Below are 25,781 nucleotides of genomic sequence, written 5' to 3' on the forward strand. Positions count from 1 at the left end.
GTGTTGTGCAATGCTCAAGGAAGACAGAGAGGCTGTTGGATCCCCTGGGAACTGGAGTTACAGACAGTTGTTAGCCGCCATGTGGGTGCAGGAATTCGAACCCGGGTCTTCTGCAAGAACAACCAGTATTCTTAACCGTTGAACCATCCCTCCAGACCCTGGGGTTTGTAATTTGATCTCTACCTTGCCAAGTAAAATTGCATCTCCTGTCACTCATGCACTAGGAGGCGGGCCTGAAGGCCGCTAGCCTATCAGGATGTTGTTTTAGGGGTGAATGAACTGGCCTATGAGAGCTATTGGCCTTGGATGAAGGAAATCAACCACTACTTCCTTTCCCGCCACATTAGGCGCGCGTGTTTTCTGCTGAGAGATCCCAAGTTTCGCCGTCGGTCTCTGCGTCCCTCCACGGACTGCAGGAGCCACAGGAGCCCAGGACTCCGTCGCTGGAAATGGTGCGTGCGGCCGGGCGTCCTCTCCTGGGTGTCGCGCCGAGGCTGCTGCAAGCGGAGGTGGGGACGCGGCCTCCCCGCGGCAGCTCAGTCTGCGGCTGAGTCTCCTCTGGCTCGGCTGGGCCTCGCTCCCGGGTCCCGCTGGGTGGAGCTGGGCCAGCAGCAGAGCCGCGGACCTGGGCACTGCTGAGCGCTCACTGCAGCGGCCTCTGCGCAGCTGGGCGTCCACATAACCGGGTGTCCGCAGCCTGGGCGGTGGGGGCGGAGGGTCGTGGGAGACTCGGGACTCGGGTGGGGTCGCGTGGGAGGAGCCGCGGGGTGTGCTGACCTCGGGTCCTGAGCGTTTTATGTCAGTAGCAGACAAGCACGTTTGTGGCCTTCCACAGTGTCAGAGTTTATCAAATACTGAAATTCACTAGCATTGTGGGTTTTATTGGTTACAATTTGCCAAGTAAGCCTGATTTTGCTTTCTAGATGGCTATTGGCAGTCACAGTTTTATTCCAATCTTATTTACCAATATTTTTATTTATTATTTATTTAATTGTATGAGTGTATTGCCTGCATGTATATAAGTGCGTCCGTTGTTGTGCAGTGCCCAGAAAAATCAGAAGAGAGCATCGTATCCCCTGGAACTGGAGTTAAGAACATTTGTTAGCCATATGGGTGCTGGAAGTTGAACCTGGGTCCTCTGTCAAATGGAAGCTGATAGGGCTCAGATCCAGGCGACCCCAGACCCAGAAACCATGAGGCTCCTAAGAGGACCTGAGTCAACCAACTCCCTGGCCACCTGCAATTTAACAAAAGCAGCCCTGGGAAGTTTATGACCAATGTATTGCGATTACCAGAGCGTGCCCTGCAGGCTGACAAACAGGTTTCCCAAGCCCTTAGCTGCAGTTAATTCCTGGAACCCTGTAATTGTAGAACATGCTTTACAGTAGATGTTCTCCCCCCCCCATATGGTTCACCAGGTGCAGCCCCCATGCCCTCCATTGAGCAAGCAGCCCCCAAAACAGTCCCAAACAGCAGAAAAATATTCTTTTTCTGCATTCTTTCCCTTTATAAAGCTACACCTCTGCCTCCATTAGGCTGCTGGTTCATCCTCATACCCAAGTTGAGGACCAGCCCCACCAAACCTAATTAAACTCTTCCTTTGCCAGTCATCTTTGTTTCTGTTTCACAGTGATCCTGACCCCTGCCACCTTTTTATCTAAGAGAAGCCTCTTAATTTACAGCCCCGCCCCCCGTGTTTCTTTCCACCCCCGTCTTTTGAGACCTGGTCTCCCTGTAGCCCCAGCTGGCCTGGAACTCACTATGTAAACCAGACTGGCCCTTGGCCGCATAGAGCTTCACCTGCCTCTGCCTCCGGAGTGCTGGGACTAAAGGTGAATGTCACCATGCCCAGCTCTTAACATTGTAAAAGTAAAACTTTCTTTGAAAGAAAGGACTACTTTTCATTTATATTTCTTACTGTAGGAGGAGGAAACAGTGGTAAACCAGGGTGAACTGGAACAAATTTAAGATGGGAGGGCCAGGAGTGAAGGAGGGTGGCCACAGTCAAGGTCAAGAGGGCAGTTTTCCCTGAGGTCATCCTGTCTTTAGGTGTGGGAAATGTTAAAGAAATGAGTCCTTTCTGTCAAAGGGATAAATAAGACAAAACTACATGTAAAAAAATTGCCAGGGAACTGCATGGCAGTGATTCAGATTCCTCCACAGCCAGCACTTTTTAAAATGAACATAAGGGCTCACGGTTGCACTGAGTGTTGAAAATTGCATGCTGCTTATCAACCCAGTCACTTTAAGTCAGCCAGTCTCAGAAGAATAAGAATGTGAGGCTGAGTTCTGAACACAGGACCCCCTTTATGTTACCAATAAAGACTCAGCAGGACCTTCCTGACTCCTGGATTCAGAGCTCTGCACCTGTTTGCAGCAGCTGAAACTTTTGCCTTGGGAAATCCTTTGGGTTGTGTGGGGTCCCAGATGCATTTCTAGCATTAGGATTGCAGTCAAGGTACTTCAGGGTCATGCTGGGGGTGGATCAGAGTTCATAGGAGACGAATAAGGAGACAAACGTAAGGAAAATCTGCCCAGTTAGGCTTTTTTTTTCCCCTGATCAATTCAGGTATTTAATGTAGAGGCAAAAAGTGGGAATTTGGAAAACCCCGTTGATGTGTATGAGTGTACTGCCTGCATGTATGTAAGTGCATCTGTGTCGTGCATTGCCCACGGAGGTCAGGAAGGGGTGTCAGATCCCCTGGAACTGGCTTAACTGGCTTAGAGATGGTTGTTAGCCAACATGTGGATGCTGGGAATGGAACCTGGGTCCCCTGCAGGAGCAGTTACTGCTCTTAACTGCTGAGCCATCTCTCCAGCCCAAAGTCAACATTTTTATGTACTCAACTTTACAACTGCAGTGTTGTTCTGCTAGGGCTATAATAGAGAGATTAAGGATTTCATATGGGTGCATAGGTGGATTTTGTCCCACATTGAACCCAGTTTTTGCACATTGATCCTAAAACTTGGAGTTTTCCGAGTGCAGTGGGAGAAAAACACCCTCCATTTTGTCCTGGGCCATCCTGACTCTAGGCTGTGGCTTCTTTGACATTCTTCAGCCACTCACCTCCCCCAGCAACACATTCAGGGCTTTTCAGGCATCTGACTATAACCAAAACAACCACTGTAGCAAGGTCTCACTGACCACCATCTGGTTCAGACTGTTATGATTTTTTGCAGCTTTTGCCTTTTTTTTTTTTCCTTTAGCCCCAGCTGGCCTGAACTCACTATGTCTACCAGGATGATCTTGAACTCACAGAGATCTGCCTGCCTCTGCCTTCCCAGTCCTGGGACTAAAGGCGTGCGCCACCATGCCTGGCAGCTTTTGCCTTATAAACTCTGTACCCCTGAGCTTCAGTGCTGAAAGTTTTTTTCTGAGAAGCTAGCCACTCTTAGTCACAAGCAATTAATAAAGAACTCCTTTCCCTTTTAACTGACATGTGTCTGGTGGTGATCTATAACTCTCTCCTGGATATAACGAGTAGTTTTTTTTTCTTTGTATTCCATAATCCCCTTCAAGCAGTGTCTGAATTTATGCTAATGAGGATGGTTGGAGTATCCCCCAGTGTGCATGTGTTCTGTCTTGGATACATAAATACTGTTGTAAGGGCTCAAGCCAAGGCCTGTTTTGGAGAGTTGCCATTCCTCTCAGCAGGGCTCTGTGTGGAGTGGCTCTTAACAAAATGGAGTAGGAGTCCCTGTGACTAACCTTGATTTATTTGTATCTTATGTGTATAAGCGTTCATTCCTCTCAGCAGGGCTCTGTGTGGAGTGGCTCTTAACAAAATGGAGGAGTCCCTGTGACTAACCTTGATTTATTTGTATCTTATGTGTATAAGCGTTTTGCCTGTAGGTATAGAAGTTAATCATGTACGGACAATGCCTGCAGAGGCCAGAAGAGGCAGTGGTGAGATCCCATATAACTGGAGTTGTGAGCCACCATGTACGTGCTGGGAACTAAACCCAGGTCCTCTGCAAAGGCACCCAGTGCTCTTAAGTGCTGAGCCATGTCTCCGTCCCCCTAGTTTTTATTTTTATTTATGTGTCTGTGTGTGTACATGCCCGAGGAGGCTAAAAAGGGTGTCGGTTCGCTGGAAGTGGAGTTCCAAGGGATTGTGACCACTCTGTGGGTGCTGGGACTCAAATGGGTTCTCTGGAAGAACAACAAGCTGAATTTGAGGAAAGCCAGTTGTCAGTCTTCAAATTGGTATTGACCCTCATAATGTTTTAAATCTTTTTTTCTTTGGGAGGAGGGGTTGATGAGGGGTTCAGTCTTTGGGTCAATACCTGGCTGTTCTTTGTATGGCATCAGAAATCCTGGATCCTGTCATCCATCATGTTAGAAAATGTTACGTGGGGCTGGGTACAATGGCAAACGTCTTTAATCCCAACACTCAGGAGGCAAAGGCAGGCGAATCTTTGAGTTCAAGACCCACCTGGTCTTCATAGTAAGTTCCAGGCCTGTTGGGGCTACAGGGAGACCCTGGCTAAGGGAAAAAAAAAAAAAAAAAAAAATCAGCTCAGGATTGACCAGAGTGATGTGAAAATAAAAGTTGAGAGACTGACCTTAGGAGCAGAGTATTCTTTATTAAGAACAATGAAGGTGGCGACAGTTTCTCTGAGGGATTTGAAACTGTGCTCTCAGGCAGTTGGTGGACTGCTTATGAGGGCTGGGGGAGTGGGAAAGGGAGAGGGGATAGTGTTATTTTCATAGTTCAGTGTAAGCGTCTGTGACATGGTACAGATGTTTGAGACAATAGGGGCTCAATAGTCTTTGGGTTGGGGGCTTTACACAGTTCCTGGGTTGGAAATAGGCTGGAATCAGAGGTTTACTTAACTGGTGTGGAGTAAATCTTAAAAAAAGTGTTATTCCCATAATTTGGTAAACTCCCAACTAATAAACTTCTTTTGAATGCCGGAAGTGAATAGTGGGACTTAGTTTCAGACAAGTCAAGCTTAGGCACCGGTGACCTTACGTTTAGGAGATTGAGCAGCTTTCTTAATGTTTTGTCTGCCACATTGTTTCAAGTGACTTCAGTGCCCCCTTCTGGTAGTCCAAACAGTGCATGACTACCAACTCCAGCCTCCTGCAGGCTTCCAGTAGTCTTAAGATTTTCTGTTGTATGTTTAATTTCGTTTTTGATGGAATTGAACTCTCCCCTTTTTCTAGATGCAGCTGTGAGCATTCAAAGCAAAAAAGGCAGGCCTGACAGTAGGGTCCTTCTGGTCTGTTTCTCTATTGACCGTTGAGGGCCTTCTATCGGGGTGATGATTTCCTCTACAGTAACCACAGCATCCCCAGCTTCATGGTTACCTGATAGATACAACTGCTTCTATGTGTGTATAGGGTCCAATAGACCTTTTGAATTTTTAAAAATTTTATGTTTTTTAAATTCTGTATATCTGTGTATATTTGTATGTGCACATGAATGCAGTGTTCCCAGAGAGTAAAACAAGGTGTTGGTTCCCTAGAGCTGGAGTTACAGGGGGTGTGAGTCACCTGGTGTGGGCGCTGGGAACTTTGGGTGCTCTGCAACACTAGAGTAGGTTTTGTCTGTTGTTTAGCTGTATTTGTACAGTAGGGGCCCTTGTTGTTATCCCAGTTAGGTTCTGTATATGGGACAGTCTCATCATGGAGAATAGTTTGGCTAGATTACCGCCACGCATTTTCCTTGTTTCCTCCCTAGCCTTATCTAGCAGGACCTTTCATCTCTGATGAGAATGGTGAGCAAGGCCTGAATCTGCCTAGCTTGGGGGATGAGAGTAGCAAAGATAGGGGAAGCTAGATCAGCTGCTGTCACTGGATCACCCTGCTATGATAGCCCTGCAGTAGATCTGAGGTTGAGAAGGTAGTGTGCACCAGTAGTACCTTATAGCTGCCCGTCATTCTTCATGCCACAGGGAAAATCTTGGCAGGTATTGCTACTCTGGAGCCTAGCAGCACCCTACCAAAAGTAGCCCTGTGGAGTCTGAGCTGGGGCCACCATTCCAGACTTGTCTTCATGGCTTCCCCTAGCCTTCCCCAGGTATGGGGAAGCTGGCTTTTCTTCTGACTTTTTGGAACTGAGGATTTATCCTGGTCAGCCAGACAAAGTCAGTAGAAAACAAAAATTAACTATGAAAGATCTCAGGTGTGGGGCTCCAGGGAGACACTGAAATGATTGTAGGGGGTAAGAAGTTTGCTAGAATAGTTATTAATGCTGTGCTCAGACAGCAGCATAGCGAGGGTTCTGAGCAGAGTTCAGTCCCCAGTGCTACAGACAGACAGCAAGGCAGGTCTCTAAAAAGGACAGGTCCTTGAGAGAGGAGAGCAGATCCCTTCTTAAAGGTCTCTGAGGAAGGTGGAGTGTTCTACAGCAAGAAGTCTGTTAGCTAGAGAATCACAGTGCTATCAGTAGGTACCTGCCCCTATCTGTAGCAGGGGATGAGCTGCTACAGGAATTGTGGTCTGAGCAACAGTCTGTATCCTTACAAATAAATAATAAATTTTGATCACTTACAATGCATATACATTCCAAATTCAATATTAAAATAGCTAATTCCATAATTAATAAAATTTTAATTAATAAAATATAGTATTAACCCAGAATGGATGCTGAATGTAAAATTTTCTTTTTTGTCTTAGGAGTCCAGTGAATTTTGTTTTAAATAAACAAACTGTACGTTTGTAAATGTGACCCAGAGCAGATCGGTTTCCAAACTTACCCTTGCTGAATTAAGCAGGATTGGATTTTATGCTTATTCACTGCATTTTCAAAAATGTATTTAAATTTTATGTCTATCTGTGTTGCCTGCACTGTGTATGCAATGCCCTTGGAGGCCAGAAGAGGACATTGAATACCATGGAACTAGAGTTATGGGTGCTGGGACATGAACCCTGGTTCTGGCAAGAAACAGCCAGTGCCCTTCACCGCTGAGGAGAGGAGCCTCCAATTCACTGAATTTTGATCTTATAAATTTTAGTAACCTTTAATTATAGCCAACATAGTCATACCCATGCCATCTTTTGTGTTTTTGACATTTGTATTGCTTTAAGATTTTTGTTTGTTTTTGTTTTTTGAGACAGAGTCTCCCTATAGCCCCAGCTGGTCTAGAACTATGTAGACTGGCCTGGCCTTGATCTCACAGCGATCCCCCTGCCTCTGCCTCCTGAGTGCTGAGACTAAAGGTGTACACTACTACACCTAGGTAAAACTCATATCCTTTTAGACAACATACTTTGTGTGTGTGTGTGTTTCTACAAACATTCTTGAGTTTACATGTGAGGTCAGATCAGAGAACAACTCGTGGGAGTCAATTCTCTCCTTCCATAATGTGGGTCCAGGAGATCAAACTTTGATAATCAGGCTTGGTGACAAGTGCCTTTCCCTGCTGAGCTATATTGAGAGCCCAAGAGTTTTCTTTTGTAAACAATGTTATAAGATGGATTTATTAAGACTGTTTAGATTTGAGAATGAGAGGGGCGTAGAACTCATAGTTCTGCATTGTTTTTGCCTCTTAGTAAGCACAGTTTGTTTTGATTGACAAGACATCTTTAAGAAAAACACTCTGTCTTTGTAAGCAATTTTGGTTTTGTTACAGTTGGAAAGGTAAGTATGCCTGATAAGGAAGCATCTGAGTGTATTCTAAGAGTAAGTCTTTCTTTGGAGTTTCCCTGTCCTTGACAGTGGGTTAAAGAAAGCCGGTGGCTTCATCTTACCTCCTGGGTTATTATAGAGGCAGAGCAGACAGGTCCTTAAGGCTTTTTGGATTATGGACTTTAAACTCATTTTTCCCCCAAGGGAAAAAGAAGTAATTATTATCTGACTTTCAAGGTGACAGGAGGCATTAAGTTCCTTCTTATATTATTTTGTTTGCAACAGAAAAATTATGTTGAATCTATAAGCCATATTCTTGCTGAGTGGCCCATTTCTAGTTTTTGTGTAAAATTATCTTACACTTAATTTTGAGAAAGAGGTTTAGGAACCATGCCTTCACTTTAGAAGATTACTGTAAACTGGTATAATGTGTAAGCATCCTAGCTTTCTATTTTTAAATTTATTTTTATTTTATGTATATGAGAGTATTGCCTGCGTATTGTAAGTGCACCCATTTTGGGCGTCAGATGCCCTGGTACTGGAGGTACAGACCATTGTTAACTGTCATGTGGATGCTGGCACTGTAATCTGTGTGCTCTGTAGTATAACTAGGACTTTTAGGCAAAGACTCCAAAAGTCATGTCATGTCTTTCTGCTACATATAAGACAATGGGTTTTGTACATCCAGAATTTGCGAGGCTGAGGCTGGTCCTGGGTCCTTTGTTTAAGGCAAAGAGCAAAGCTCCCATATTGGAAAGAAAATTAACGTATTTATCTTACATGGCAAGATCACCTAAGATTCCTTAACGGTCATCTGCAGTTGACTGAATGGGGCTCTTGCTAGGGAACCTTGGGCATCTTTAGTCTTTAGGGCAGCAGCCACCATTAAATCTTAAGGCCTCATCCTCTTTGCTGGATAGGATCTCTATCTCTCCTTGATTTATTTGTGTGCGTGTGCGTGTGTGTGTGTGTGTGTGTGTACAAGGGTGTGCGTGCGCATGTGCTTGCCCGTGTGTGTGTGTGTGTGTGTGTGTGTGTGTGTGTGTGTACAAGGGTGTGCGTGCGCATGTGCTTGCCTGTAGATGCCATAACAGGTGTTGGATCCACTAGCACTGGAACAGGCAATTGTGAGCCTCCTGACATGGGTACTGGGAACTGAACTCCAGCTCTTTGGAGGAGAAGCAAGCCCTCTTAATGACTGAGCCATTTCTTTAGCTCCAGGACCTATCTTTTTTATTATTTATTTATTTATTTATTTAATTTATTTGTCTTTTTGAGACAGGGTCACCCTGTAGCCCTAGCTGGTCTGGAACTTACAGAATCTTCCTGCCTCTGCCCCCCAAGTGCTGGGATTAAAGGCATGCACCACCAGGCCCAGCACCTATCTTTTTTAAAACAGTGATTTCTGTCTTTTCTAGAGAGCATGGCACTTTTTTTTTTTTTCTTCCAGAAACACACTGAGAGCTGTTCATGTTTAGTGCCCTGGTTTTGCTGTAGCTCTGACAAGCTAGCCCCTGTATAATCTGTTTAGGTTTTAGGAAGCAGATATTTTCTGGGAAGTATGTTACTTTCCAGAGCTGAAGACACCAATTGATCTTGTTCTTATATCTGCAGTCACTTCCCCTGGACCTTTTAGAATATCCTTTTTGTTGTTGTTAAGATTTATTATATTTTTTGGTGGGCGTGGTGGTGCATACCTTTAATCCCAGCACTTGGGAGGCAGAGGCAGGCTGATCTCTGTGAGTTTAAGGCCAGCCTGGTCTACATAGTGAGTTCCAGGCCAGGTGGGACTACAGGGAGACCCTGTCTCAAGAAGACCGCTCCCCCCAAAAAAAAAGATTTATTATATTTTTATTTGTCTTTTTTTTTTTTTTTTAAGACAAGGTCACCCTATAGCCCCAGCTGGCCTGGAACTTGCTATGGAAACCAGGCTGGCCTCGTCTCACAGAGATTCGCCTGCTTCTGCCTCCTGAATGGAAGAATTAAATTTGTGCACCACCATGCCCAGCAATTTTTTTCAACTTTAAGTGTTTTGCCCGCATGTGTGTAAGTGTACCACATGCATGCAGTGCCAGTGGGGGGCAGAAGATGACATTGGATCCCCTGGAACTAGGGTTACAGATAGTTGTAAGCCACTGTGTGGCAGTGAATAAGAGCTTTCTCTATGTCCTCTCCAACATTTGTTGTTGAGTTTCTTCATGATAGCTGTTCTGACTGGAGGGAGGTGGTATCTCAAGTAATTTTAATTTGCATTTCTGTATTGACTAGGGATATTGATTATTTTTTTATGGGTATGAGTGTTTGGTGTGCAAATAAGTGCATCCATGTGTGCAGTGCCTGTGGAGGCCAGAAAACTGTGTCAGATCTCCTGGAACTGCAGTTAAGGACAGTTGTTAGTTGCCATGTAGGTTGTGGGAATTGAACCTGGGTCCTCTGCAAGAGCAACAAGTGCTCTTAACCACCGAGCCATCTCTCCAGCCCCTGAATAGTTTAAAAAATTAGTTATTAACCATGCTTTTTAATTTTTTAAATTTTTTTGGTCTATTTGAGACAGGGTCTCCCTGTTTCCCCAGCTGGCCTGGAACTCACAGAGATCTACCTCTGCCTTCCAGGTGCTGAGGTTCAAGGTGTGCACCACCACTTCTGGCTAGATCTAGGAGTTTTTTAGTAGATGCTGTAAGGTCTTCTAAGTATAGAATCATGTCGTCTGCAAACAGGGGTAGCTGACTTCTTCCTTGCCTACTTTATCCCCTCTGTGTCTTTCTTTTCTCTAATGGCTTGCAGCTAACACTTCAAGCAGTATATTAAATAGGAAAGAGGAAAATGGGGGTCCTTGTCTCGTTCCTGGTTTTAGGTTTTAGCTCTCAGTTTGTCTCCATTTAATGTAATATTGGCTATAGGTTTTTTGTTTGTGTGTTTGTTTGTTTTTTAGCTTTTATTATTTTAAGGTATTCTTTATTCCTAATGTCTCAAGGACTCATTGTGAAGGCATGTTGAACTTGTTCAGATGCCTTTTCAGCATCAATCAAGATGACCACATGATTTCTGTCCTTTAGTGTTTATATGGTGTGTGTGTGTGTGTGTGTGTGTGTGTGTGTGTGTGTGTTTGTGTGTGTTATATGGTTTAAGTATATTGAATCAACCTTGCACTTGTGGGATGAAGCTTACTTGGTCATAATGTATGATCTTCTTAGTGTGTTTGCAAGTATTTTGTTGAAAAATTTAAAATCTATGTCCATTAAAGAAATTGGTCTGTAGTTTTCTTTTAGTTGTGTCTTTACCTAATTTTGGTATCAGAATGATGCTGGCTTTGTAGAATGAACTTGATAGTGTTCCTTCACTTTCTATTTTGTGGAACAAGTTAAGAAGAATTGGTATGGGACTATAAAGATAGCTCAGCAGTTAAGAGCAGTGCTTGAATTTATAAATGCATATCATCTGCCAAAATTAAAACCAGAAGCTGTAAATAACTTACACAGACCCATTATAAGCAATGAGATAGAAGCTGTGATTCACTGTTGAATTCTATCAAACTTTCAAGGAAGATCTCATACCAAGGACCTGGGTTCAGTTTCAGCATCCACATAACAGCTAACAACCATCTCTAACTCCAGTGTGAGGGGATCTGACATTCTCTTCTGGTGTTCATGGACATTGCACAGATGTGGTATACTTACATTCAAATTCAAACATTTTTTTTAAAAAAGGTGTTGTGAGATCTTCCTTGAAAGTAGCTAACTTCTGATTTTAATTTTGATAGATGGTATGCATTTATAAATTTATATATTCCCTCTAGATTTTCCAGTTTTTTTTAAGAGTACAGGTTTACAGAATAATTTCTAATGATGCTCTGTACTTCAATGCCATGTGTTATAATGATACCCTTTTTATTTTGTATTTTTATTTTTTTGAGAAAGGGTCTTACTATGTAGCTCTGGCTAGCTTGCAACTCACTATATAGGCCCAGCTGGCTTCAAACTCACAGAAATCTGCCTGCCTCTGTCTCCCTAGTGATAGGATTAAAGGTGTGGGCCACCCCATTTTTAAAAAATTTATTATTTAAAAATTTTTTTATTTATTATTTTTATGTATATGTGTGTATTGCCTGCATGTAGGTAAGTGCACTGTCAGATCCCCTGGAACTGGAGTTACGGACAAGTTGTTAGCTGCCATGTGAGTGCTGGGATTCGAACCCGGGTCTTCTGCAAGAACAGCCAGTGTTCTTGACCGCTGAGCCATCTCTCCAGCTCATTTTTTTGGTCTTTTTAATCAAGAAAATACCTCACAAACATGGCCACAAGCAAATTCTATGGAGGCATTTCATCAGTTAAGATTCTCTCTTCCCAAGTATGCTTAGTTTTGTGTCAAGTTGACAAAAACTAACTAGCATATAGAGAATCCAGATCCCTCCCAGGTAATTTAAGATTGTTAAACCATAAGATTTTGTCTGCTGCAGATCTTGGTTTTCTTTATGTGAAAGACAGTCTTCTACTTATTTCCCCTCTGTGTCTCATCAAGTCAGGCTCATATATGTCCTAGGACAACCTTGACGTTTCATTATCATGTCTCTGCTTCCTGAGTGCTGAGATTACTGGCATGCATCAGTTTACCGGCCTTGACCGTAACTTTCTAACAATTTTACTATTTATCTTTCACGTTTAAAGGTGTAATTTCATTGTCATCTGTGGAATAGAAGGAACTATAATATATGCTTTCAATTGTTTGTTTATCTTTGCTTCATGTGTACTGATATTGTGATTTCTGTACCTGCTGTGCTATATCTATTAGTTTTTCTTTTTAGATATGACTCACTGAATACTAATTTTCCTTATGCAATCTATTTGTTCATTTCTCTGTTAATAGTATAATGTAATTTCAAAGTTGTTTGTGTTTATTAGGCAAACTATGGCTTTCTTATTCAAGAAAACTGTTTTATGTTTATGTTTTATTGCAGGTTTCATTAAGTATTTTATTTAAGGTGTGTTTTAAGGTAGGAATTATAAAGGTTATAGAATGAATCACAGCTGTATTTAAGAATATGTACTATCATTCCCTTTGTTTCATTATCCATTGACATTATCCATTGACATGATGGAGCTGCTGGGTATTGTGGTGCATGCCTTTAATCCCACTCCAGAGGCAGAGGCAGAGGCAGGCTGATCACTGTGAGACTGAGGCCAGCCTGGGATGGTCTACATAGTTCCAGGCCAGCTGATGCTATGTAGTAAGACCCTGTCTCAGAAAATGAAAATAAAAGTATGGCGAGCCAGGTAGATGACTCCGTGGGTAAAAGTGCTTGCCACCAAGCCTGAAAAACTGCGTTCAACTCCAGGTACACACATGGTAGAAAGGGAAAACAGACTTCCTGCATGTTGTCCTCTGACCACATGTGTATAGATAAACAAATAAAAATATAACTGAAAAATGGTAATGTTTATTTACTGGTGTAGTAAATTACTCTTCAGGAGCCCTATTCAGTTTCTAATTAAGAATAGTCTAGGAGACAAGCTATATGCTTTCTTTTTCCTTCTTTTTTCTTTTTCTTTTTCTTTTTTTTTTGGTCTTTTTGAGACAGGGTCTCCCTCCCTGTAGCCCCAGCTGTCCTGGAACTCACTATGTAGACCAGGCTGGCCTTGAACTCACAGAGATCCGCCTGCCTCTGCCTCCTGAGTGCTAGGATTAAAGGCGTGTGCCACCACACCCAGCCTGCTATATGCTTTCTTACATTAACCTTTAGTGCAGTTAGAAGAGATGTGTTCAGGTTCCTAATATATTGTAACAAGAAGTATTAAATAGATGTCTGATGAAATGGTTCAGTGGGTAAAGGTACTTGCTATGCAACCCTCATCACTTGAGTTCCATCCTCAGAATGGTTCTGAAGCTAGACAAAGAACTGACTCCCTCAAATTGTCCTCTGACCTCCACATGAGTGCCATGGAAAACTCATAGATTCCCAACACCTCTCTCACACAATAATAATAACAATAAAGTTTATTTTATGTGTATGAGTGTTTGCCTGTAAGTGTACCTGTGGCATGCAAAAGCCCTTAGAGGCCAGAAGGAAGGTGTTGGATCCCCTGGAACTGGAGTTACAGACTGTTGTTAGCTACCATGTGGGTCCTGGGAATCAAACCTGGGTCTTCTGGAAGTGCAGCCAGTGTTGTTAGACCACTGAGCCATCTCTCCAAGCCCTAATAATAAAGTTTTTTAAAAAAAGGTATTAAGCAATATTTACCAAATCTGGTTCTTAAAGATTCCTAATCAAGGGAGTGTGTACTAGAGAATAGGTTCTAACTAGATAGCATCTCTGTGATTGCAAGGATTCTGTTTTGCAAGGATTCTAGGGGACAACAAGTTTTTTTTCTTTTTTTCTTTTTATGTGTATGCATGTTATGCCTGCATGTAAGTAAGTGCACTCGTATCATGCAATGCCTGCGGAGGACAGAAGAGGCTGTCAGATCCCCTGGAACTGGAGTTACAGACAGTTGTTAGCTGCCATGTGGGTGCTGGGATTTGAACCCAGGTTTTCTGCAAGAACAGTCAGTGTTCTTAACTGCTGAGCCATCTCTCCAGCTCCAACAACAAGTATTTTTAAAAGTAAATATGATTGTTATCAACTGTTTGAGAAAGCCACATCACTTTACAGTTAGGGTGGGAGGAATACCTGCTGAGTTCATAGATACTAGAAGAATTTTTGGATCTAGTATTTCTAAGACTTAAGGCGCTTATATTGACTCTTTTATAGCACTGGATAATCAGAATTTGTTACACAAACTTGTTAGTGATGGTCAGGAGAGATGGCTTAGCCAGTTAAGATCACTTGTTGCTTTTGCAGGGCAATCATGCGCGCTGGGTGACTTACAACTTCCTGTAACTGCAGTTCCAGGACCTGAGGTCACCAGGAATGCATATGGTTTACATACATACACTGAGGCACACACACATAAAATAAATAGAGGCTGAGAAGATGGCTCAGTGGTTAAGACCATTGGCTGCTCTTGCAGAGGACCCAGGTTAAGTTCCCAGTACCCACATGGCAGCTAACAACCATCTCTAACTCCAGTTCTGGGAGATGGAGGCCCTCTTCTGACCTCTGCAGGCATTTTATGCATGTGGTGTACTTACATACATGTAGGCAAAACACTCATGCATATAAAAATAAATTAAAAATTTAAGAATAAAATAAATTTTTTTTTTAATTCTGTGCTTGTTTTTATATGCGGTATACAAAAAGAAATTAGTACAACTGTCTGCACAAGTGGTGATTATATTCTGTTTTGTTCCCAAAGAATTCCAGTTTACTTTGAGAATTACTATATGAGATAATCTTAGTGTTTATGGATAGAGTATGATGACCAGGAAAACTTGAATATGTGTGGAACATAATGGCACGTTAATGTCTTGTGAATTATGTTTATATCTCCAGTACTGTGAGACTCACCATTCTTCCTGGATATGTGTATGTGTGGATTTTTAGGAGTCAGTGACCTTTGAGGATGTGGCTGTGAAGTTCACTGTGAAGGAATGGGCTATGCTGGATCTCAAACAAAAGGAGCTCTACAAAGATGTGATGCAGGAAACCTTGAGGAACTTGGCCTCTATAGGTAAACATATGACCATTTCCTTATTTAGTCAGTCAAAGGACAAATGTTTCTGGCTCATCAGTATTGATGTATGAATGAGAAAAGAAACATTTGGGTGAATGTATCAAGCGGGACCACTTATACCAAGAATTTAGCTATATATATATTTTTCTATAATGTAATAATTTGTAGTGTTTTCTCTGGGTCTGTATTTTAGGAAACAAATGGGGAAGCAAGAACATTGAAAATGAGTATGAAAATCTCTGGAAACAACTAAGGTAAGCTCCAAACTGATTTCATCTCAGAAAATTTTCTCCAAAAGTTAATGTATTGAACATCATCAATAGAACACCCCAAATATTCCAGTATTGTCACAAGTGATGCTTTATCAAGGTTCATATATATAAACTTAATTTCATACATAATATTATTTTTAAATGGGGCCTGAGGAGATTGCTCAGCAGGTAAAAGTGCTTGCCGTGCAAGCCTGATGACTTGATTTCAGTCCCCAAAACTCACATAAAAAGCCGGATGTGGTGGTGCATATCTGTAATCCCTAGCACTTCTAAAATGAAACAGGAGAATTGATTGGAAGCTTAAGTGCTAACTAGCATAGTTATACACCACAGTGACAGAAACTACCAGAAAGACCTCAGTAAGATAGAAGGAAACAACACTGCTGAACATTGTCCCCTGACCTCCATACCTTTGCCATGGCACACATACACACAAACATACACAGAATAAATGAATAAGTAATTTAAATGTTATATTATCTACAAACTGTGGATACAAGTTGAATGTGAAACAAAAATAAAATTTCCTTGTAGACTGGTATGGATTGTCAAGTTATCTCATTGATATGTATTTCAAAATACATGGTTTTCCTTGTTACTATTGTACATCCAGAATGTTGACAATGTTGTGCATTAAAATTTGTGTTGAAATGTTATGTAGATGTTTGTCAGACAGGGAGACGTTAATCATACACAAACATGCTGTTGTCCTCAAACCATCTTGCAGAATATAAGCAGTGTAGTATTAATGCACTTTTCATTTTTGCAGCAGCCAGCTGAAGGAGAAATTCTGTGAATGTAAAGAAGGTCATCAATGTGCAGAAACCTTCAGCTGCATTCCAGAGCATCCTGTGAATCAGAAATCTTATCCAGAAGTCCCTACATTTGAAAACCATGTGTGTAGAGAAGTTGGCATTGGCCATTTCTCTCATGGTATGCTCCTTAAGCCTCATACAGGACACAAACCTTATGAAGATCAGGAACGTGGAAAGTCATTGTATAAACATAAGGAGTTTGGGAACATCTCCACTTCTCCATCCTTTGAGAAACATAAAGGGGCTCATACTGAAGACAAACATATGAATAATCACTGTAATGAAGACCTTAGGTGTCTCAGAACTGGTCAAAAGTATGAACAATGTCACCATGCAAAGAAATCCTGTGTATGTAAGAAATGTAGGAAAGCCTTTACTTGTCCCAGGGACCTACAAATACATGAACGCATTCACACTGGTGAGAAGCCATATGTGTGCAAGCAGTGTGGGAAAACCTTTACTCGTTTGGATTCCCTTTTAAGACATAAAATAACTCACACTGGTGAGAAGCCCTATGCGTGTAATCATTGTGGAAAAACTTTCCCTCGTTCTGCTTCTCTTAAAAGACATACAAAAATTCATACTGGAGAAAAGCCCTATGTATGTAAGCAGTGCGAGAAAGCCTTCATTACTTCTACTCAGCTTCATGCACATGAACGAACTCACACTGGGGAAAAGCCTTACGTATGCCAGCAGTGTGGGAATGCCTTCAGGCTTTGGAATCAGTTACGAAAACATCAAGTAATTCACAGTGGAGTGAATCCCTATGTTTGTAAGCAATGTGGGAAAGGCTTCACTTCTTCCAGTTCCCTACAGACACATGAAAGAATCCACACTGGAGAGAGGCCCTATGTGTGTGAGCAGTGTGGGAAAACTTTTCCCCGTTCCAGTTCCCTTCTGACACATAAAAGAATTCATACTGGAGAGAAACCCTATGCATGCAAACAGTGTGGGAAAGCTTTCACTGATTATAGTTCTCTTCGATTCCATACTAGAATGCACAGTGGAGAAAAACCCTACAGATGTAAGCAATGTGGGAAGGCTTTTGCTTGTTCTGGTACCTTTAGAAAACATGAAAGGATTCACACTGGAGAGAAGCCCTATGTGTGTTTGCAGTGTGGGAAAGCTTTCGGTTCTGACAGCTCTTTTCGAAAACATAAGATAACTCATAGTGGAGAGAAACCCTATTCATGCAAACAATGTGGAAAAGCTTTTGCTTATTCTAGTTATGTTCAAATACATGAAAGAATCCACACTGGTGAGAAACCGTATGTCTGTAAGCAATGTGGAAAAGCTTTTTTATCTTTGAGTCAATTACGAAGTCATGAAGCCTCTCACATTCGTAAGGATCCTTGTGAATGTAAGCATTGTGGAAAAGCTTTTTTGTCTTTGAATCAATTACGAAGTCATGAAGCCTCTCACATTCGTAAGAATCCTTATGAATGTAAGCATTGTGGGAAGACATTTGCCTTTTTAGAAACCTTTCAAAATCATGAAAGGGCTCGTGGAGAGAAGCCCTATGTATGTTTATATTGCAAGAAAGTGTTCTGTTCCAAAGATACTTTTCGGGGACATAAAAGGAGTCATACTGGAGGAAAATCATGTGTATGTGAGCAATGTGGTAAAGTTCTCAATACTTACAAATCGCTGAAATATCACAAAATGTCACATAGTGGAGAGAAACCCTTTGAATGTAAGGAATGTGAGAAACGCTTTAGGGCATGTAGCCAACTTCAAGAGCATGTACGAACTCACACTGGAGAGAGACCTTATAAATGTAAGCAGTGTGGGAGAGGGTTCTTGAGTTTATCTAAATTACGAAGACATGAAGCAACTCATAGCAGAATGAATTAGGTAATGTGAGAAAGCCAAATTCGTTTGGTTGGTTTGGTAGCTCCCACAGAAATAAAATTACATAAGAGTGAAATGGTTTTTGCTAGCAATGTAGCCTTCTATAGTCCTGAATCCTCAGGAAGAAAACATGAAATGAGTCTCAGTAAAACCTGTTTGTTTTTTTTTGTTTGTTTTTTTTTTTTCCAGTCAATATGGAAGCCAGACTTGGTGGCGCATGTCTTTAATCCCAACACTTGGGAGCAGAGGCAGGCGGATCTCTGTGAGTTCAGGGCCAGCCTGGTCTACATAGCATTTCAGGTCAGCTAGGACTACAGGGAGTCCCTGTCTCAAAAAGACCCCCTCCCCCCCAAAAAAGACAAGTAAATAAATAAAATATGGAAATGATTTCCATGTTAAAAATTTCCTTGAAATACATGAAAGAAGTCATACAGAGAAAAGTTGCAAGCAGTGTGTTAAAGTCTTCTGTATTTCTAAATTGTGGATAAGATGTGAGATAGCTCACACTGTAGACAATCCTTATGTATATAGTTGAGGACAGACAGTAGTTTTTCCAGAGGCCTTCAAATACATTTAAGTAGTCATTCTGGAAAGAAACCCTTCAGTTATCCCCGTTCTTTCATAGATATTAAAGAACTCGCTGTAGAGTAACCTTAAATACATATAATTTGTAAAGGTTTCATTATCACCTTTGTGGAAATCATATAGTAACAGCACTTGGTTCAGTCCACCAACTATGAAATAATATGAGAAACAAGTTTGATTAAAAGAGATGTTTGATTTTATTTGGCACATGTGTGAGCACACCCCATATAAAAACATTTGTTGGTGAAGTCAATAGTAGTAATAAATATTGGGAAAGTCCTTTGAAACATCCCCATGTTCAGTCTGATAAATGCCAGTAATATAAAGGACTGGACACAAATTGTTTTTTTTTAGCTTGCTCCAGAAAGGAAATCTCTTATTTTTCTTTTTTCAAAAAGATCTTGCCATGTATTCCTGATTGACCTTGAGCCAGTAATTCTCAACCTCTTGAATGTTTAGAAAAGTGTATGCCTTCACATACAGTATCAGTAGTTCATTTTAAAAACTATTTCTAGTGTCCATATTTCTAATTTTTACTCTGGGAAATTACCATTAAACTGAATAGGTGAGGTGGAAGGATTATTTAAACCAGAAGGGGCACTTCAGGGAACTCTATATCTGAAAAACAAAAGCAAAAAAACCCACAAGACAAAAAAGAACGTTAATGTAGCATGAAATTTTGTAAATTTTGTTAAAGCAATAGTGTGTAAGTTAAATAAGTGATGTCTTTTTGTATCAAATCAGATAATCAGTGGTGAATTGATATTTTAATGTTCCAGTATTTATAAATAAATTCTTGTTGTCAAATCATCGTCATTAATGGTGAATGGAAAATGACTTATTTTTCATTATGGTATGTGCTTTGCCTGCATGTATGTAAGTGTACCCATGTGTGTTATGTCTATGGAGGCCAAAAGAGGACATCAGATCCCATGGGACTGGAGTTACAGGTGGTTGCTACTCATAATGTGGGTGCTGGGAACCAAACTTGGGTCCTCTACAAGTTCTGTGATCTTCAGTCCCCAAAATGACTTTTGATGAATACTGAGATTTTCCTACTACTTTCATTTTAAAGAAATCATTCCACTGTGTAGGCCTGACTAGCCTGAAATTCACTGTGTAGACCAGGCTGGCATGAAGTGACAGAGATATCCTTGCCTCTGCCTCCCAGATTCTGGGACTAAAGGTGTAAACCACCATGTCCCACTCAATCATTTTCATTAAAAAACAAAAAAATCTTTAAAAGTTGTGTGTGTTACATGTGTTTTTGATGTGTGTATGTGTGTATACCCATGTTCTTGCTAAAGATGGAGCAGGGCATTTTATGTCCTGTTCTATTACTGTCCTATTTTCTCCCTTGTTACAAACTCAACCTGGAGCTAGGCTGGTACCCAGCAAGATACAGTGATCCCCCTATATCTACCTCCTGGAACTCTGAGGATGTAAGTAGGCTTGTGACCATACTCTGATTTTTACCTGGGTGCTCAAGATTCAAACCCAGATCCTCATTTTATATATATATATATATGTATATAAAAATGTGTATGCATGTACTGCCTGCATGTAGGTAAGTGCACCTGTGTTGTGCAATGCCCTCAGAGGACAGAAGAGGCTTTCGGGTCCCCTGGAAATTGAGTTACGGACAGTTGTTAGCTGCCATGTGGGTGCTGGCATTTAGACCCAGGTCTTCTGCAAGAACAGCCAGTTGTTCTTAACTGCTGAGCCACTTCTCCAGCCCTGGCATGTTTTTTAATATAAAAGTTTTTATTATTTTATGTATATGAATGTATTGCTTGCATGTATGTCATGCAATGACCACAGAGATCAGAAGCAAACATCTGAGTCCACTGGAGCTGGACTTATGGATGGTTGTCAGCCACCTTGTGGGTTCTGGGAATCAAACCCGGATCCTCCACTAGAGAAGTCTGCTCTTAACTGCTGAGCTATCTCCAGTCCCCCCCGCCTTTGCATATTTTTTATTGAATTTTTGTGCATTTCATACAAAACATCTTTTAAATATTTTATTTACTATTTTATTTGTGTATGAGTGTATTGCCTGCATGTAAGTGCATCCATGTTGTGCAGTGCCTATAACAAACAATCAGAAGGCATTGGATCCCCTGGAATTGCAGTTACAGGTGGTTGTTAGCCACCATGTGAGTGCTGGGAATTGAATCTGGGTCCTCTGTAACAGCAGTCAATGTTTTTAACCACTGAGCCATCTCTCCAGCTCCTGTGCCACTATTGCCCCATTGTAGTTTGCTGTGTCAGTTATTGTTGTGGTTATTAGGCCTTATTGGGCCATCGATTGATGTTCTCCCTTAGCTTGCACCATGTCCTCCATAGCTATGAGAGCTAGCCTTCACAGAGGTGGCTTCCAGGTCATTTCCAGCTCTATTGCTTTAAATCTCGTGTCCAAAGTATGTAATATCTTCAGCAATAGGGTCCTACCTTCAAGTTCTGGGAGGCAATTAAGGATTGTGGCAATAACCTGTGTAACTTTGAGAGTTTCTTGGACTACCCTGGCCAACAACTTGAAGGGAGGTTTCTCCTATCTGGCACTGTTCTGGCACTGTTTCTTGTTGTATAATCTTCAGCTATACACATGGCTACATGGAGAGATAGTGTATATGTAGTTTTCCATAGACTTGAACTAATACATTTCCCTCTGGTTTTTCACACCAACTAAGCATTATCTTTCCTCCCTGTTTAACCTTCCTTCCTCCCCAGTTAACATACCCCCATTTCCCCCATTGGTAACACCTGTCTCCTACTGTTCTCTCTCAGGCTTGTCCTTTACCTCCATGGTTTCTTTCAATTTTCCTGCAGTTATATCGGAATATATGCTCACATAAAAGGATTTGATGCTAAGATCCACAAATGAGGGAGAACATATATCATCTGTTTTTCTGAGTCTGTTTTACTTCACTTGGTATAACTGTTTCCAGTCCCATCCATTTACCTGCAGATTTCATGATTTTGTCTTTCTTTACTGCAGAGTAAAACTCATGATTTCGTCTTTCTTTACTGCAGAGTAGAACTCCATTGTGTAAATGTGCCACATATTCATTATCCACTCATTAGTTGAAGAACACTTACATTGCTTCCATTTCTTAGCTATTGTGAAAAGAGCAGCAACAAACTCATCTCTGTGGTAGGATGAGTCCTTTGGGTATTTGTCAAGGAGTGATATAACTAACCAGGTCATATGGTAGGTTCATTTTTAGTTTTTTAAGAGTTCTCCACACTTCTTTCTATAGGGATTGCACAAGTTTGCAATCCCACCAACAGTGAATAGCATTCCCCTTTCTCCACATCCTCTCCAGCATTTGGTATCATTTTTTCTTTCGATCTTAGTCAGTCTGACTGGGGTAAGATGAAATTTTAAAGTGGCTTTAATTTGTATTTAACACTAAGGATGTTGAGCACTTTTTAAGGTGTTTCTTAACCACCTTTATTTCTTATTTTGAGAACTCTGTTCAGATCCATATTCCATCTTTTGAGTCATTTTTTCTCTTGATTCTTTGTTTTTTGCATTCACTATATGTTCTGGATATTAAACTTCTGTCAGATGTGTTACTGGTGAAGATTTTTTTCTTCCTGGGTTATTTCTTTTGCTGTACAGAAGCTTTTTAGTTTAGTGAGGTACCACTTGTTAATTCTTGACCTCAATTCCTGAGCAACTAATGTCTGATTTCATTCTAGAGGTGGAGATCCAGTTTTGCCAGCACCATTTGTTTAAAGATGCTGTCTTTCTTCCAGTGTGTGTTCGTGGCAACTTGTGAAGTAGCAGGTGGCTGAAATTGCATGCACTCATGTTTGCACCTTCAGTTATGTTCCATTGATCTATGTGCGTGTTTTTGTGCCAGTACCATGATGCTTTTATGACTATATCTTTAGAGCTCTGATATGATAATAACCTCAGGATTGCTTTGGCAATCTGGGGTCTTTTGTGATTCCATGTACATTTTCAGATGGTTTGGGTTTTTGTTGTTGTTGTTTCTAATTCTGTGAGGAATGTCATTGGGATTTTGATTTGCCTTGCACTGAATTTATAGATTACATCTTGTATGATGGTCGTTATCACGGCATTAATTCTTCCAATCTGTGAGCATGGGAGGTCCTTATATCTGTTGGTGTCTTAGTCTCTTCAAAGATTTAAATTTTTCATCATAGTGTTCTTTGTTCATTACTAGATTTTTTTTTTTTTTTTTGTGAATGGAAGGGTTTCCATGTATTCCTTCTCTGATTGCTTGTTATTGGTATATATAAAAGCTTCTTGGTTTTGTCGACTGATTTTGTAACCTGCCACTTTGCTGAAAGGGTTAATTATTTCTAGGAGTTTTCTGGGATCTCTTAATGTATAATATCATCTGCAAATAGGGATAACTTGACCTTTTTTAATTAGTACTCCTTTAATTTCCTACTCTTGTCTTATTGCTCTAGCAAGTTTCAAGCACTATGTTAAAAAGGAGTGGAGGCTCACCTCCCTTTACTTCCCTGGGCTGCACAGCCTCCTGGCATCCTGGTGCCAGCACCTTTCCTGGTCCCCAGGAGCCCTCTGGGCCTGGACCCACCCTCACCTCCCTTTGCTTCCCTGGGCCGCACAGCCTCCAGCTTCCTGGTGCCAGCACCTTTCCTGGGTAAGTCCAGCGGCACCCACCTTGCCATGACTCCCCCAGCCTCTTTCACCCTCCCAGCTCCCCTGCAGAGTCTCTCCTCCTAGCCTGGGTACTGGCCCATTTCTTGTCTTGGCACCCCAGACACTGGGGTTAACCTCTCGGCCCAGAGCCACCACTCCTTCTGGATCTTTTGCATCCAGACCAACCCAGTTCCTACCAGTAGTCCCTGCTAGAATCCTTCTTGGGTGGGTCCCATGCACCTGCCATGCCTTGACTCCCCCAGCCTCATTCACCCTCCCAGCTTCCCTCCTAAGCTGCGCACTGGCCCATTTCTTGTCTTGGAACTGCAGATTCCTGGACTGACCTCTAGGCCCAGGATCCCCACTGCTTCCTGGTCCTTTGCATCCAGACCACCCCAGTTCTACACAGTAGTCTCCAGGAGCCCTCGGGGTCTCTTCCCACCCCCACCTCCCTTTGCATCCCTGGGTGGCACAGCCACCAGCTTCCTGAGACCAGCATCTTTCATGGGCCCTGTTCCAGGCCAGCCCAGCCTCCAAATTCCTGAGGGCAGCATCTTTCCTGGAAGGATCAGGACCTTAGGAGGAAGCCTGAGAGTATCTGAGCCTCATCTCACTTGGGCCTCAGTGGGAACTCCTGAAAACAAAAGCAATTTGGCCACCTAAATATAAAATCAAAAGTGAGAACCTGAAGCTTAAACCAACCAGCTTTTCATGCCCAACAAGTAAAACACAAAGGCACAAAAAGAAGCAGATCTAAACTCAACAAAGGAAAGCTTGAGTCTCACACAAGAATCAGAAACTACAAAAATATTCACATGTCAAAGTTAGAGAAAAGAAATAACATGAAAAACCAAAATAATATATCCCCACCAAGTACTAATAGTCCTCTACAGAGGAGTAAAATGAGAACCCCCTAGAGATAGCAAAGGACATGGAACTCAAAAGAACAATTATAAACATGATAAAAGAATTCAGTGAATTTAAAGGACACACAAAGAAATCAAAGAACTGATAGGGATAAACTTCTGAATGGATTCAGAAAAGAGTTAGAAATATTGAAGAATACTCAGGCTGAAATGAAGAAGGAAGTGAAACAGTAAGCCAATTAGAAACGACAGGAGAAAGCCTCATCAATAGGATGAATGAAATGGAAAACAGAATATCAAGACTGGAAGATAATGTGGATGAATTAGACTACTCAGCAAAGATTATGAAAAATTTAAGAAAAGACAAGAATGGAATGTGCAAGAATAGTGTGACACCATAAAAAAGACCAAACTTATGAATCATAGGCATACAGGAAGGAGAAGACTCTCAAGATGATGGTATGGACCAGATCTTCAATAGGATTGTAAAAGAAAACTTCCAAAAATTAAAGACATACCCATACAAATATGAGAACACCAAATAGACAGGACCAGAAATACTCTCTGTGGCACATCATAGTAAAAACAATGAACATCAGAACAAAGAGACAATACTGAAAGCTGCAAAAGAAAAGTAAGTCACATATAGAGGAGAACCCATCAGAATTACAGCTGACTTTTCAGTGCAGACTATGAAAGCCAGAAGAGCCTGAACCAAAGTATTCCCAGTTCTAAATGACCACAGATGCCAACCCAAATTACTTCACCTAGCCAAAATGTCTATTATACTCGAAGGGGAAAGAAGAATCTTCCATGACATAAATAGACTGAAAGAATTCATGTCCACAAAACCAGCCCTTCAGAGAATTCTGGAAGCAATACAAAGAGCTGAAAAAAGGAACGACTACACAAGGGGTTAGGGAAAGAAATTCAGAGAAAGTATAACTGGAAATGCACAGCTATATCAAGAATGTGAATAGAAATAAAAATGACATGATTCAATACACACTGTTCATTAATAACTTTAAATATCAATGGACTAAACTCTCTAATCAAAAGACAAAGACTAGTTGGATGGATTAAGAAACAAAACCTATCTTTTTGTTGTCTGCAAGAAACTCATTTCACATTCAAGGACAGGCACTAACTTAAGGTGAAAGGATGGGAAAAAATATACCAAGCAAATGGTACTTAAAAAAAAAAACAACTGGCATTATAATTCTAAAATCCAGTAAAATAGACTTTAAACTAAAATGAATCAGAAGAGATAAAGGGGGCCACTTCATTCTGATCAAAGGAACAATAAACCAAGAAGATATTACAATCATGAACATATATTCACCAAAGTCTGGTGCACCCAACTTCATAAAAACAGTACTACAGGACTTTAAGACCCAGATTAATCCCAACTCATTAATAGTAGAAGACTTCAATACCCCATTGTCTCCATTAGGTAGGTCAATAAGACAGAGAGTTAACAAAAAGACTTCTGAGTTAAACAATACCATATATAGATCAGGCGTGGTGGTGCATGCCTTTAATCCCAGCACTTGGGAGGCAGAGGCA

General features: G+C 41.3%; 1 protein-coding gene across 2 annotated transcripts; it reads left to right on the top strand.

Annotated features, from left to right (window-relative positions):
* The first annotated feature begins 316 nt into the window (after positions 1 to 316).
* On the top strand, positions 317 to 18,315 carry LOC103736408 (zinc finger protein 709). 2 transcript variants are annotated; one of them, XM_008835898.3, is made up of 4 exons: positions 317 to 452; positions 15,055 to 15,181; positions 15,378 to 15,438; positions 16,226 to 18,315. In XM_008835898.3, exons 1-4 carry the CDS (start codon positions 450 to 452, stop codon positions 18,123 to 18,125), a joined length of 2,091 nt encoding a protein of 696 aa, XP_008834120.1. In that variant the 5' UTR covers positions 317 to 449; the 3' UTR covers positions 18,126 to 18,315. The 2 variants fall into 2 exon arrangements, with proteins under 2 accessions (XP_008834120.1, XP_029420806.1); XM_029564946.1 differs by having other exon boundaries at positions 16,229 to 18,315.
* Positions 18,316 to 25,781: the final 7,466 nt, after the last annotated feature.

The sequence above is a fragment of the Nannospalax galili genome, unplaced genomic scaffold (assembly GCF_000622305.1).
Source record: "Nannospalax galili isolate Female #2095 unplaced genomic scaffold, S.galili_v1.0 scaffold391, whole genome shotgun sequence".
In the NCBI taxonomy this organism is placed as follows: Eukaryota; Metazoa; Chordata; class Mammalia; order Rodentia; family Spalacidae; genus Nannospalax; species Nannospalax galili.